General features: G+C 37.8%; 2 protein-coding genes across 2 annotated transcripts; one reads left to right on the top strand and one right to left on the bottom strand.

Moving 5' to 3' along the window:
- Positions 1–10: 10 nt before the first annotated feature.
- On the bottom strand, positions 11–3877 carry LOC128228586 (dephospho-CoA kinase domain-containing protein-like). Its single transcript, XM_052939989.1, has 4 exons — positions 3722–3877; positions 2926–3129; positions 1829–1916; positions 11–1212 (listed from the first exon to the last, which is right to left on the bottom strand). The coding sequence occupies exons 1-4, from the start codon at positions 3831–3833 to the stop codon at positions 939–941; spliced, it is 678 nt and encodes a 225-aa protein (XP_052795949.1). The 5' UTR covers positions 3834–3877; the 3' UTR covers positions 11–938.
- A 16-nt stretch (positions 3878–3893) lies between these two features.
- On the top strand, positions 3894–10885 carry LOC128228577 (uncharacterized). Its single transcript, XM_052939979.1, has 4 exons — positions 3894–4049; positions 5682–5872; positions 6596–6741; positions 9388–10885. Exons 1-4 carry the CDS (start codon positions 3963–3965, stop codon positions 10836–10838), a joined length of 1875 nt encoding a protein of 624 aa, XP_052795939.1. The 5' UTR covers positions 3894–3962; the 3' UTR covers positions 10839–10885.
- The last annotated feature ends 4519 nt before the right edge of the window (positions 10886–15404 follow it).

The raw sequence follows: 15404 nt of genomic DNA, 5'->3' as shown, positions 1-15404 counted from the left end.
GTTCTTTTCCTCTCTTAAATATATTTTCAGAACAAAAAGTGTGCATCATTCAAACTACAATTATGTAGTGGGCATATTTGAACAGTACAATAATACTGTTTACGAAACTGTTCGCATAATTCCAACAGTACAATAAAAGTGTGCGTCATTTTAACAGTACAAAATCAGTGTGTGTGTGTGTATCATTGGAACAGTTCAATTAATACAGTGTGTATCATTTGAACTGTACAAAATAATACAGTGTGTGTCATTGGAACAGTTCAAAATAATACAGTGTGTATCATTCGAACAGTTTAAAATAATACAGTGTGTATCATTTGAACAGTTCAAAATAATACAGTGTGTGTCATTGGAACAGTTCAAAATAATACAGTGTATATCATTTGAACTGTACAAAATAATACAGTGTATATCATTCGAACAGTTCAAAATAATACAGTGTATATCATTCAAACAGTTCAAAATAATACAGTGTGTATCATTCGAACAGTACAAAATAATACAGTGAGTATCATTCGAACAGTACAAAATAATACAGTGTGTGTCATTTGAACAGTACAATACTACAGTGTGTGTCATTCCAACAGTACAATAAAACAGTGTGTCATTCAAACAGTAAACTGCATGTATGTATGTCAGAATTCTACTTTCTGCAATGATCTCAGGCAATTTTAAATGATCATTTAAATGATTTTCATAAGAAACAAACAAAGTAAATGGACCATACGGTATTGTAAGACATATGTTACATAGCAAATTCACAAACCAAGTGCACACGGTGAATATGAAGCTCTGACTTTCCTGAAATTTGAATACTATATATAAATTGAGTAAATTTGGTCATAGACACAAGTTAATGTATGGACTATGTAATGCATTAATTTTATCACAGCCCTGGTGCATGTGTAAAGAAGAAATACTTCGTCATATTTCAGTCATCACCACAAAAAGTACAATACAGAATATGACAACACACCTATCATAGCCAAAATGGCCAATCTGAACTTCCAATGTTTTCTACTGCTCTTGAACTGCTGATAGACACTCAAAACCTGTTCTCTGGTTTCCTTGATACTGTTACTGTTGTCAATGACAACAGTTGCTAGTAGACATTTTTCGTCCAATGGCATTTGAGCATTTATTCTCTGCTTTGCCTCTTTCTCAGGGTAGTTGTCCCTGGCCTGGAGTCTGGACAGCTGCTGTCCAGCAGAGCTAAAATAAATATAATTAAAACATTACACTTCCAACTACGTGTTTATCAGGAGTATTGGTACACACATGAAACTTGGCTTTAATGGAGAAGAAACACATGGATAAGGACAAAGTGTTCATTCGAAACATGAGCTTACTATGGTAACCTTGAACTTTGACCTAATGACCTCAAAATGATTTTAGGTCAAGCATTGATATTAAGAGTTCCATTGTTCTGTATCATTAATTGTGCATTTATTTTGTAACTTGTAAGGACATTATTAATTTTGAATGTTGACCTTGACCTTTGACCAACTGACCCTCAAACTTTTGGTCAATGGCATACACCATAATTTTATACATGATCTTATATCCACCCATTCTCCAATTTTCTCTTTGATTCTTCCCAACTAAATATGTAGATGACCTTGATCTTTGACCTACTGACCCTATGTCCAAACGAGTTATCCATTGATGAAAGGCAAATTACCAAGTTTTGTGATCATAGAAATCTCCAAAGTAATCTTATACACTAGCAAACATTTGTAATGTTATATATTGGTTCTTCTTCAAATGGGAAGGAAATTCAATGTAGAAGGAAAAATAGGAAAGTGGTGCAAAAACAGTGTTCACATACCATGAGACAACTATGGTGTAGGAAAGGTATGAAAGTAGATTCCTCGTCTCAAACAGCAGTGGCAGGTCCAGGATGACAAACTGGTTACCTGTAAAATAATCAGCGTAAATAGATCAGAGTAAAATAAGAACAATTAAACAAATTGTGTTATGCATAAAGTTATAAAAATATGTTTAAAAGATCACATTGACATTTCTTTGAATTTTCAACAATGTGTAAGTGATTGGTACATTGTACTTAGGAGTAAATGAGGCTGGTATCATTTTGTACAAACACTTCTCATGGTATCCTTCAATAACAGATTTTCAATGAAGATATTCTCATAAGGGGCCTAGTAGACCAAGGTTTTATGTTATAAATGTGTAACTTGCGAGCCAAACAAACACCAGATAGCTGAGCTTTCTTGCGTAATGAAACAAATACCAACAGATCCCTTCAGGGAAAAGCATGCTCAACCCTGAAGGGGTCCACTGGTCTTTATATACACTAACATCTCTATTCTCACATAGCCCGGGCTTTGCTTATTAGCATATAACCAACCAAGTTTACATCCGGTATGAACGTACTTCCGTTTTATACGGAATATTATTATGAACGCACCTCCGCCGCTGCAGACCTCTGCCGCCTACAGGGAACCATTACACTTCAACCATCAGGAAAGCAGAGCTTTAAAGATTGTTGAAGTTCCAACTTACTCAATGCCTCACAGGACAGCTGAGCTTTCTAGCAACTGCATAGAAGTGGAGACTATGAATGCACATCCGCCGCATACAGCGGACAGTTATAAATGCACCAAATTTGCCCCTTATGCTTTCCAGTTTTGTAATTTGGTAACAATACATTGATACATCTTTCACCTTTAAATTGATTTTACATTATCATGTGCACAATTATTTCTTTAACAAACCATCTGCATCTAACTGTATAAAGTTGTCCACAGATTTCACATAAATAAAGACCAATCATTTTGGCTAACATTGACTAAAACAAAGATTTAACCTGGCAGTTTTACATAAATGGCTGCTGATGCCTTAGCAACAATATTTATAACTTCACAGACCTGAATGTGGAACAAATGAAACTTAAATGGAAAATACCTTGAATGAAGAGCCTTGCAACTTTCCACATCATTGCTTTTCCTATCTCTGGATGGGTGATGCGGTTCAACTCCTTTCGCATAGTAGAGTCAGCAAAAATAATTGCCCCAAGTTTTTCTCTATCAAGGGTTCCATCAGATTGCAAAACTTCTCGACCAAACTTTGCAATTATCTTTGCTAAGGCTGGTGTACCAGGCTCCACGACTAATTTGAAGAAAACAAGAACCTATAATGACTTGATATACCACGAACACTTTACCAATAATATAGTAAATATTAAATAATAAAACTTTTTATGTAAACTATAATAATTATTACTTTACTTAATATATAGAATAGATAACATTCTGGATGAGAGGTCTTAAATTGTTAGAATACGAATTAAAACACAATATGTTATGCACCAGTCAGTTGTAACCACGGCCCCACAGGTCCGGGTGTATACCGGGAATAGCCGGCGAAATGGGCCGTGTTTTCACCTTCAAGGTGGCCCCACAGTGCGGGGTGAATGCGGTGGTTTTGTCTTCACATCAAATATATCAGGAAATTGGCCTTATCTAGGGTCCCTGGGGTGCGGGGGCATTTTGCGCCAGCAGTTCGTCCCCGCAGGGCAGAGGTTTTGCCCGGGCTTGGCTGAACAGAAATTCAAAGTTCCCGCTATTCCCAGGACCTGGGGGGGCCGTGGTTACAATTGACTGGTGCATTATACTGTATATCAAAATTAAGTGGCACACATGTACTGAAACTGTAAAAGAAAAAAAAAACTAATTCAAGAAAAAATATACTTATATTTTACCTTCCCTTGCAATCAAGTCAGCGTCTACAATGGGAACACCAAGTTCACTGAACATGTTTGACACTGTCGATTTTCCAGAGGCAATTCCTCCAGTTAAACCAACAAGAAACATTTTGACAATATAGACCAAAGTGAAAGTGAAAGTATAACTATGACCCAGCCTCATTTTAAATCCAAGATGGCCGCGCCCATGAACTTTCATTTTGTTAGCTAAACGACAGAAAACAATTAAGTTTTAAACATGGACCAACCTAAGCATCACATCAAGCAGCCAGTTTGTGCCACAAGATCCCCTTACAGAGAGGGTCGTAAGGCAACTGCAGTTAAGGTATGGTGTTTGTGTAATTTCCATAACTTCTGAACTATTATAGTATCCGAATTTGGAATGGCGGATACATTTCGGATAACAGTGTTTATGTTGCAAACCTAGAATGAATGCTTCATTATTTATCTATAGGTGTAAATAAAAAAATAAAAATCTGGAAATTGGGTGTGATGTGGTCTCAGGTTAGAACATTAAGCCCTTCATCAGAACAACGTGCTTGGCTAGTCCAAATAATTGTACGGATTTTTTTTACGATATTTTATATGGCAAATCCTTCCAGTACAAATTGTTTTGTACTAAAAGTGGGTAGTTGTTCTGATAGGGATTCCGGGTTAATGCATATTGCGTCCATTAAATATCATAAAACCAAGAAATATTACTAGATTATGTTATTTTATATTAGTTCGGTACACACAAAATAAATATCCAACAATTAATTATGAGTTTGATGGGATTTTCTTCATTTCATTCTGTCAAAACATAACGCAAGGCTGCAGTTCACAGTTTTACAACAATCCGAGCACTTCGGTCATGGCCGAGTTGTTACGATTATATTTACAAGGTCTAACACAAAGGTTGTTAGAGGTGGCCGAGTTATTATGATTGGGTCGAGTTGTTCCGCTTGGCTTTATTGTTGTCTGTGTCAGTCAAGTTTCGTTATATTGAAAAGGTAGATCATGTGTTTAATGCTTGTTATGTGCAAAATAGCTTTGTACTTACATGGTAAAATATGAATATAAACCTTCATTATCCATTTCAAACATAAAATACTTCACTTAAGACAATTTCAATATTTTTCAAACCCACCCAGTTTTTGCACAAACATGTTTAGATGTTAGGGATTGAAAAAATCCTGTATAACACGTCTATTATTTTAGACTAATGCTTGGCTAAAGTGGCATTTCAAATCATGAAGAGAGCACAGGAGTGAGGATTCTCTGGGATTTTTTTATTGATTTTAACGAAGGAAGCCCTTTGCTCTTTACAAAATGTTAATGCTGTGTAACCATCCAGATATCATTCATCAAAGTTTCCTTCAAAATTACTTGTTTGGCTTTAACCTATAAGTCTAAAATGCCGTCCAGGCTTTTTCCTTTGATGATGTTTAGCCTGGACATTAAGAAAGAAGAAGCCTAGTGGACAGCTTTTTAGAATGACAGGCTTTAACCAAACCAACAGATGAGCCTCAGACGGTAAATTTCCCTGTTTCAGTGCTTAATGATAATAAACAATTATCTTGAAGTAAATTGTGAGATGTGATGAGGTCAAGCTATAATTTAGCCATATTGGTGCAGGCAGACCTTTACAATCTCCAAGACTGGCTGACTGTATCTGCTCAGAACCTCACTCAAAACTTTGTCAACTGACTTTATCAACTTAAAACCCCACTCAGATCTTTGTCACCAATATGCATGCCATTTGTTGAAGTATGGTTCATAATCACAACGAAATGAATTTGTCTGCATTTCATTACCATGATATTAAATATTTGTAATTAAAATGTCTTAAAATCATTTGGATTCACTTACCAGTAACTTGAGTCAAGGCTAGGTTGATGTTGATTTATTTAAGGACGATTGTGAAGTATGTCTTATCATTTATGTCTATATAAAAAGATGTATTTATCTTCTCTAGGTGTACACAGTTAACCAAGAGTCCATCTATGTGCTGGTACAAGGAGTTCCATCTGTCGGAACAAGTCGGGAATTGATGCGTCTCTTTGAGGCACAGGGAGACTTGGATGATCACCGAGTACTGGATGAATACCCAGCTGCTCAGTTTACAGAGACACACCTGTTCAAATACAAGAGAATACAGTCTGCCAGGTACTTGGAATTAACATAAAGGGGTGTAACCTGTAAAGCTTTTATATAGCTTGTTTGTAGTCATATGTAAATTGAAGTTAGTCTGCTAGTAGCTTCTTTGGAAACATATTTCCCAGTGCAGTTAGTGCACATCCTTCACACCAATGCATCCCAGGTTAAGTTCCCGGGCTGGGCACTTGTCCATTTGGTTTGTTGTTACCAAGTGGACAAGTGGGTTTCCTCCATGTACTCCGGTTAGCCCCTAAAAACAAGACACTCACGCAGATAATCATGCTGATGAGAGTGATTAATATAATGATATAGCTTGTTTCACAATTATTCTTTAAATACAAATTTGGAATCAGTACATTCCACTGTTTTTCTTTTAATTATGTCAGTTAAAAAATCTTTATAAACTTACATGAAATATGTAATTCTGTTGATGATATACTGCCAACTTTAAATCAATTTTAACATTGCTGTCAGTCATGCACACTCTGTTGTACTATTTACTGGAACATGTTTTTTCATTAATGAAACCATATAATCAAGACTTCTAGACCATAGTGTTAGTGTCTTTTGATGTTTTTCTGACTATCTAAAACAATTATTGATTCTTTGAGGTTTCAAAATGTTTATACTAGTGCATAAATTGAATCAATTTATTATTGCTGTTTTTATGAGACATTCATTAATTCCCATCATATTTGATAGTTCTGAATTATTTTTTTAATATCTCTTAAGATTTGCAAAGCGGAAACTGGATGACTGGTCATTCTACGGCGGGGTTCTGCATGTCTGCTATGCTCCGGAGTACGAAAATGTGGAGGAGACTCGCAACAAACTGAGGGACAGAAACAGGATTATCCTTGCAAAAACACGACAGTACAGTGAGTACAATGAAACTAGCTATCTTTTGCCTGAGACATGATATGTATTGATTATTAAGTTAACATGCTATAAAAAATAATCTTAGTCAGCTATTGCTTTAGATACCTTAACTGGAACTCAGTTAAAAGGTGATGCATTGTGGTCCAAGTCAGGATAACATTATCAGTAGCAGTAGAGAAAAAAAGAAACTAATATCACATTTCCCACCCACTATCCAGTACATTGCTTATCCATTTTCATACAGTCCACCATCCAGTACACTGCTCATCCATTTTCATACAGTCCATTATCCAGTACATTGCTCATCCATTTTTGTACAGTCCACTATCCATTACACTGCTCATCCATTTTCGTACAGTCCATTATCCAGTACATTGCTCATCTATTTTCGTACAATCCACTATCCAGTACACTGCTTATCCATTTTCGTACAGTCCACCATCCAGTACACTGCTTATCCATTTTCGTACAGTCCACCATCCAGTACACTGCTTATCCATTTTCGTACAGTCCACTATCCAGTACACTGCTTATCCATTTTCGTACAGTCCACCATCCAGTACACTGCTCATCCATTTTCGTACAGTCCACTATCCAGTACATTGCTTATCCATTTTCGTACAATCCACCATCCAGTACACTGCTCATCCATTTTCGTACAGTCCACTATCCAGTACACTGCTTATCCATTTTCGTACAGTCCACCATCCAGTACACTGCTTATCCATTTTCGTACAGTCCACTATCCAGTACATTGCTTATCCATTTTCGTACAATCCACCATCCAGTACATTGCTTATCCATTTTCGTACAGTCCACTATCCAGTACACTGCTCATCCATTTTCGTACAGTCCACCATCCAGTACACTGCTCATCCATTTTCGTACAGTCCACTATCCAGTACACTGCTCATCCATTTTCGTACAGTCCACTATCCAGTACACTGCTCATCCATTTTCGTACAGTCCACTATCCAGTACACTGCTCATCCATTTTCGTACAGTCCACTATCCAGTACACTGCTCATCCATTTTCGTACAGTCCATTATCCAGTACATTGCTCATCTATTTTCGTACAGTCCACTATCCAGTACATTGCTTATCCATTTTCGTACAGTCCACTATCCAGTACATTGCTTATCCATTTTCGTACAGTCCACCATCCAGTACACTGCTCATCCATTTTCGTACAGTCCACCATCCAGTACACTGCTTATCCATTTTCGTACAGTCCACTATCCAGTACATTGCTTATCCATTTTCTTACAGTCCCTTATCCAGTACACTGCTCAACCATATTCGTACAGTCCACTATCCAGTACACTGCTCATCCATATTATCCATTTTCGTACAGTCCACCATCCAGTACACTGCTTATCCATTTTCGTACAGTCCACTATCCAGTACACTGCTCATCCATTTTTATGCAGTCCACTATCCAGTACATTGCTTATCCATTTTCGTCCATTTTTGTACTATCCACCATCCAGTACATTGCTGATCCATTTTCGTACAGTCCACCATCCAGTACACTGCTCATCCATTTTCGTACAGTCCACCATCCAGTACATTGCTTATCCATTTTCGTACAGTCCACTATCCAGTACATTGCTTATTCATTTTCGTACAGTCCACTATCCAGTACACTGCTCATCCATTTTCGTACTGTCCACTATCCAGTACACTGCTCATCCATATTCGTACAGTCCACTATCCAGTACATTGCTTATCCATTTTCGTACAGTCCACTATCCAGTACATTGCTCATCCATTTTCGTACAGTCCACTATCCAGTACATTGCTTATCCATTTTCGTACAGTCCACTATCAAGTACATTGCTTATCCATTTTCGTGCAGTCCACCATCCAGTACACTGCTCATCCATTTTCGTACAGTCCACTATCCAGTACACTGCTCATCCATATTCGTACAGTCCACTATCCAGTACATTGCTTATTCATTTTTGTACAGTCCACTATCCAGTACATTGCTTATCCATTTTCGTACAGTCCACTATCCAGTACATTGCTTATCCATTTTCATACAGTCCACTATCCAGTACACTGCTTATTTATTTTCATACAGTCCACTATCCAGTACATTGCTTATTCATTTTCATACAGTCCACTATCCAGTACACTGCTTATTTATTTTCATACAGTCCACTATCCAGTACATTGCTTATTCATTTTCATACAGTCCACTATCCAGTACATTGCTTATTCATTTTCATACAGTCCACTATCCAGTACACTGCTTATTTATTTTCATACAGTCCACTATCCAGTACACTGCTTATTTATTTTCATACAGTCCACTATCCAGTACATTGCTCATCCATTTTCGTACAGTCCACTACCCAGTATATTGCTCATCCATTTTCGTACAGTCTACTATCCAGTACATTGCTCATCCATTTTCGTACAGTCTATTATCCAGTACACTGCTCATCCATTTTCATACAGTCCATTATCCAGTACACTGCTCATCCATTTTCATACAGTCCATTATCCAGTACATTGCTCATCCATTTTCATACAGTCATTTGATGTATTAATGATTCTCTACAACCTATCCAGAGATATTTTGATTTCACTAGTAACACATGGATGCTGTTGTAAAAGAGTATTTTTTTGTTTTTAGAAAAAGATGGCACCTATGACTTGAACCCAGGAACAAATGAACAAACCAATGGTTCAACTCCACAGCAGCTTAAGTCACACCCCAATGATCATCATTCCAAGCACACTAATGATAGAACTGATTTTGAAAATGGCTTTGATGGTGACTTTGAAGAACATTCCATAGGGGATCAACATTCTGTTGATAATGTTGCAGCTGACCATATCAATTTTGTACCATCTTCTTCTTTGGAAGAACCAACAGAATGTGCAATCCACCAGCCTCAGTATAATAATCAGTCTTTCCAATATCCAAGCTCAAGTTTTCATCTCCACAGTGACACAGTGTCAGGATTTAGTGAGGTTCGTGCTCCTTTTCCTAATAGGCGAACTACCCACAATGGTACAGGGTCAGGATTCAGCAATGTCCATGGTAACTTTTCTGACAGACATACTACTGCTAAACAGACAAACCAAGCTGTTCAACAGGCACAGGCAATGAACAGATATGGTAGCAAATCTAAGTCAGCTGTGACTTCAATAGAGATCAAATCAGGTCAACAAAAAGAGGTTTTAGCAAACAAACTTTCTTCAGATCATAATACAAGTGAGTGTTCCAATGAACTGGAAAGGATCTCAAATAAATCAGGTAGAATATCAAATCAATCAAATAATCCCGGTGGAATATCAAATGATCCAGGTAGAATATCAATTGAGTCTGGTAGAACAGTGTCAAATGAACAAGTGAGTATCCCATTTGAAACAGATAGTGAAACTAATTTAAAGGATAAGGCTCTTAAGAGGCCAATGAGAGTTAGTGAACCTGATGAACATAGAAAAGTAGAAAACAAACATAATTCTGAGATACTTGTGTTACCACCACCTCCAAAACAGAGGAAGATGTGTTTTACAGCAAACAAAACTTACCAGTTAGGTCACGGTAAAGTGCCATCAGCTCAGGCTACATTTCCAGAAGGCTTCGATGCCAGAACTAACAAAAGTACTGTTAACTCAGTAGCAAAAATTGATCTTAGTGACAAAAACGTGGATGATACAAAAGTGAGCTCAATTAAACGAGTGAGTAATAGTGATAAACAAATAAGTCTGGTGTCAAAAACAAGTCAGGTTTCCAATAAGTCGCAGATGAGTGGTGTTGCGAATATTGGAAAGGTCTCTAATACTGCGACAATGTTTGTTCCAAGACAAACTCAAAAGAAATCCCAGATGGTTCATATACCCTTATCGAAACAACCAAGTAAACAAACTAGTGAACAAAAAGATAAAGTAGAAACAAATGATGAACTGAATAAACAGTTGAAGAAGAACGCTTTTATCCTTAAAGACAAACAAGGACCTGCTGACATTGTAAAAACACGAAAAACTGTGATAGTGGCAGAGGAGTCTGTGAAACAAACTGTAACTCAGATAAGAGATAAAATGTCAAGTATTTCCAATGTATCCCGAAAAAAGTGATGAATTATCACGTTGCCTTATAAATGTGGGAAAACGTTTATTATGTCTTTGTTTATTAAACAACTAATAATCATTTTACTTTAAGTGTTGTATTGGTAAGAGGCAATGTTTAGTACCAGTTCTTTTGTCAACAATAGAAAAAAACAGGGGTCGTATTGATAAAGCTTCTTTGTGAACATTTTCAACTTGGTTAAACTTCGAATCTTTAACAACAAATATTTTCAATATCCTCTATTTTCCATCAAATTCATTCATATGGTTTTATTATTTGGACCTTTGAGTGCTCATTTTCATAGCTTTGGTTTCAAAACACTTGGAAAAACAATATTTTTTTCACTACTTTTTTTTTACTTTGAAGCTTTAAGTACCGTATACAGCCCCAGGTGTGGGGTCTATTCATTTCAAGATATGAATTTGATTAAGCAGTTAATGTGGAAAGTCAATAGTCTCTCAATACATTTAAAGCTGAATACTCATTGATTAGAAATAGACCAGCATTATGTGAAGTCAATGTTTATAATTTTATGAATAATTGGCATGACTTAATGTAAGATCTTGACTGTTGAGACAGAGACCTTTATGTAGGCCAATTTGCTTCAATGAGGGGAGCTTTCATCTTAGATCCCTTGGCAGGTCCGAGTTCCAGTCAAAAGGAAAGTGAAGCATGTACATGTATAATAATTGCATTAAAATATTTGACTTCCGACCCTGCCATTCTCAGACACATCTTACTTTGGTTATCTCAGATACTTCTTACTTTGGTAATCTCAGACACATCTTATTTTGGCAGCCTCAGAAACATCTTACTTTTGTAATCTCAGACACATCTCACTTTGGTAGTCTCAAACACTCCTCACTTTGGTTGTCTCAGACAATTTTTATGCCCCCGAAGGTGGGCATATTAAAATCGCACCGTCCTTCCGTCCGTCCGTGTGTCCGGCTCAATAACTCGTGTCCGGGCCGTAACTTTCCCTTGTATGGACAGATTTTAAAATAACTTGCCACATGTGTTCGGCATACCAAGACGACGTGTCGCGTGCAAGAACCGTGTCCCTACCTCTAAGGTCAAGGTCACACTTAGGTGTTTATTCACAATGGAATGCTGCATATAAGGACATAGAGTATAGGTTGTTGTGTCCGGGCTGTAATTTTCCCTTGTATGGACAGATTTTAAAATAACTTGCCACATGTGTTCGGCATACCAAGACGACGTGTCGCGTGCAAGACCCGTGTCTCTACCTCTTAGGTCAAGGTCACACTTAGTGTTTATTCACAATGGAATGCTGCATATAAGGACATAGAGTATAGGTTGTCGTGTCCGGGTTGTAACTTTCTCTTGTATGGACAGATTTTAAAATAACTTGCCACATGTGTTCAGCATACCAAGACGACGTGTCGTGTGCAAGACCCGTGTCCCTACCTCTTAGGTCAAGGTCACACTTAGGTGTTTATTCACAATGGAATGCTGCATATAAGGACATAGAGTATAGGTTGTCGTGTCCGGGCTGTAACTTTCCCTTGTATGGACAGATTTTAAAATAACTTGCCACATGTGTTTAACATACCAAGACGACATGTTGCGTGCAAGAACCGTGTCCCTACCTCTAAGGTCAAGGTCACACTTAGGTGTTTATTCACAATGGAATGCTGCATAAAAGGACATAGAGTATAGGTTGTCGTGTCAGGGCTGGAACTTTCCCTTGTATGGACAGATTTTAAAATAACTTGCCACATGTGTCGACATTCCAAGACGACGTGTCGCGTGCAAGAACCGTGTCCCTACCTCCAAGGTCAAGGTCACACTTAGGTGTTTATTCACAATGGAGTGCTGCATATAAGGATACAGAGTATTGGTTGTTATGTCCGGGCTGTAACTTTTTCTTGTATGGACAGATTTGAAAATAACTTGCCACATGTGTTCGTCATACCAAGATGAAGTGTCACGTGGAAGACCCATGTCCCTACCTCTAAGGTGAAAGATACACTAACAGGGGTGTAGAAATTAATTCAAGTAGCAGGGAATATCCTAAAAGTAGGCGGGGGGTCTGGGTGTCCTCCCCCTGTTAGGGTCAAGAGGCAACGCCCCTTGTGGGATGAATTTAAGCCTTTTTAACCAAACATTCTAGTCTTCTGGTGCATGTTTATTTTGTAACAGGGAACCTTAACATAAATGTACTATAATATGATACTGAAACTGAGTACTAGCCCCCCCACCAGTCAGGGCTAACTAATGAACCAAACTACTGTCAAATTCAGATTCAGGATAATATTATAACATTCCAGACCACATGCCTTGACATTTGCTAGCTATTCCCTCCTAATAATATTTGTAATTTCTTCTCTACCAATTATATACTTTCAGCCACTGAATCACTATTAACCTCTGAAAATTAAACATCTAACTTCATTTTCTGTGGTTCTAGATATTTCACCTGCAGCTAACTTATTCCATTTTAATAACCAAAAGAAATATCTGGACACTTTGTGACATTTAAAGCGTACTAAATTTCACCCAACGTACATGTAAAATTCATCAAAATAATGGATTATTTTTAGCAGTGACATCACCGCAAGCTTGTTCATTTTGTTTACACCTGGTTAAGTTTAACATGCGTATATAAAATTTACTGTTGCGTAAATGGTAATAGGACTAACAGAAGGCCAGACACGTTCATGTTGCATACTTACTACGCTTTATTGTGTCTGGGAAAAAATATTTATTTCACCCTCCATTGCTTCGCAAATCATTAATTTCAAAACATCCGCAGAGGGGATGCGACTAATAAGGTCATGTATCGAGCTAATGTTATTGTATTCGGAACACTGGGAAACCCAAACCTAATACTTGAAAAACATCCCAGAGGGGGATGCGACTAATGACGTCACATATCGAGCTAATGCTGTATTGTAGTCGGAACGCGCGGAAAGCAAAATAAACAATACCAACAATCAAGATTTTAAACGGATGTAAACAGAACAGCCATGACAAAAAATAACAGATTTTATTTTTGTTGATGCGGGGAAATTAGCCGGGTGGGGATGCTAAAGTAACCGGGTTATTTTACCGGCTCCCGGCCCATTTCTACACCCCTGCACTAAGTGTTTATTCACAATGGAATGCTGAATATAAGGACATAAGAATGTAAGTTGTCAAGTATGGGTGGTATTTTTTATGTTCAGAGGCAATTTAAAATAACTTGCCATATGTATTTGTTTGATCTTTAACTTTTCATGTACTGACCTTGTTCATAGGTCAATGTCACATTCGGGGGCATTCGTCACATACTATGACAGCTCTTGTTACTTTGGTAGTCTCAGACAATTTTAACTTTGGTAGTCTCAGACAATTCTTACTTTGGTAGTCTCAGGCACTTCATAATTTGATAGTCTCAAACAATTCTCACTGTGGTAGTCTCAGACAATTATCACTTTGGTAGTCTCAGACAATCCTACTTTGGTAGTCTCAGACAATTATCACTTTGGTAGTCTCAGACAATCCTACTTTGGTAGTCTCAGACGATTCTCACTTTGGTAGTCTCATACAATCCTTCTTTGATAGTCTCAGACACTTCTCACTTTGGTAGCCTCAGACACTTCACACTTTGGTAGTCTCGGACACTTCTTAATTTGGTAGTCTCAGACAATTATCACTTTGGTAATTTCAGACATTTCTCACTTTGGTAGTCTCAGGCACTTCTCACTTTGGTAGTCTCAGGCACTTCTCACTTTGGTAGTCTCAGACAAGTCTCACTTTGGTAATTTCAGACAATTCTCACTTTGGTAGTCTCAGGCAATCTCACTTTTGTAGTCTCAGGCACTTCTCACTTTGGTAGTCTCAGACAAGTCTCACTTTGGTAATTTCAGACAAGTCTCACTTTGGTAGTCTCAGACACTCCTCACTTTGGTAGTCTCAGACACTCCTCACTTTGTTAGTCTCAGACACTCCTCACTTTGGTAGTCTCAGACACTCTTTACTTTGGTAGCCTCAGACACATCTCACTTTGGTTGTCTCAGACACCACTCACTTTGGTAGTCTCAGACAATTCTTACTTAGGTAGTCTCAGACAATTTTACTTTGGTAGTCTCAGACACTTCTTACTTTGGTCGTCTCAGAGACATCTCACTTTGGTAGTCTCAGACACTCCTCACTTTGGTAGTCTCAGACAAGTCTCACTTTGGTAGTCTCAGACACTCCTCACTTTGGTTGTCTCAGACACTTCATACTTTGGTAGTCTCAGACACTCCTCACTTTGGTCGTCTCAGACACATCTCACTTTGGTAGTCTCAGACACTCCTCACTTTGGTAGTCTTAGACAAGTCTCACTTTGCTAGTCTCAGACACTCCTTACTTTGGTTGTCTCAGACACTTCATATTTTGGTAGTCTCAGACAATTCTTACTTAGGTAGTCTCAGACAATTTTACTTTGGTAGTCTCAGACAATTCTTACTTTGGTAGTCTCAGACAACTCTGACTTTGATAGTCTGAGACAATTCCTACTTTGATAGTCTCAGACACTCCTCACTTTGGTAGTCTCAGACACTTCTCACTTTGGTATTCTCAGACAC

The sequence above is a fragment of the Mya arenaria genome, chromosome 1 (assembly GCF_026914265.1).
Source record: "Mya arenaria isolate MELC-2E11 chromosome 1, ASM2691426v1".
NCBI lineage: Eukaryota > Metazoa > Mollusca > Bivalvia > Myida > Myidae > Mya > Mya arenaria.
The sequence above is the reverse complement of the archived record's forward strand: the minus strand, read 5'-3'. Positions and strand labels throughout refer to the sequence as shown.

What these genes read in the sequence shown, in the direction of transcription:
- LOC128228586 (XM_052939989.1), bottom strand. Translation starts at nt 3,833, where the DNA reads ATGTTTCTTGTTGGTTTAACTGGAGGAATTGCCTCTGGAAAATCGACA. An exon ending in TGACTTGATTGCAAGGGAAG is followed by an intron (nt 3,130 to 3,721) that starts GTAAAATATAAG and finishes TCTTCAAATTAG; the next exon opens with TCGTGGAGCCTGGTACACCA. An exon ending in TACACCATAGTTGTCTCATG is followed by an intron (nt 1,213 to 1,828) that starts GTATGTGAACAC and finishes TATTTATTTTAG; the next exon opens with CTCTGCTGGACAGCAGCTGT.
- LOC128228577 (XM_052939979.1), top strand. Translation starts at nt 3,963, where the DNA reads ATGGACCAACCTAAGCATCACATCAAGCAGCCAGTTTGTGCCACAAGA. An exon ending in GTAAGGCAACTGCAGTTAAG is followed by an intron (nt 4,050 to 5,681) that starts GTATGGTGTTTG and finishes TATCTTCTCTAG; the next exon opens with GTGTACACAGTTAACCAAGA. An exon ending in AAGAGAATACAGTCTGCCAG is followed by an intron (nt 5,873 to 6,595) that starts GTACTTGGAATT and finishes ATATCTCTTAAG; the next exon opens with ATTTGCAAAGCGGAAACTGG.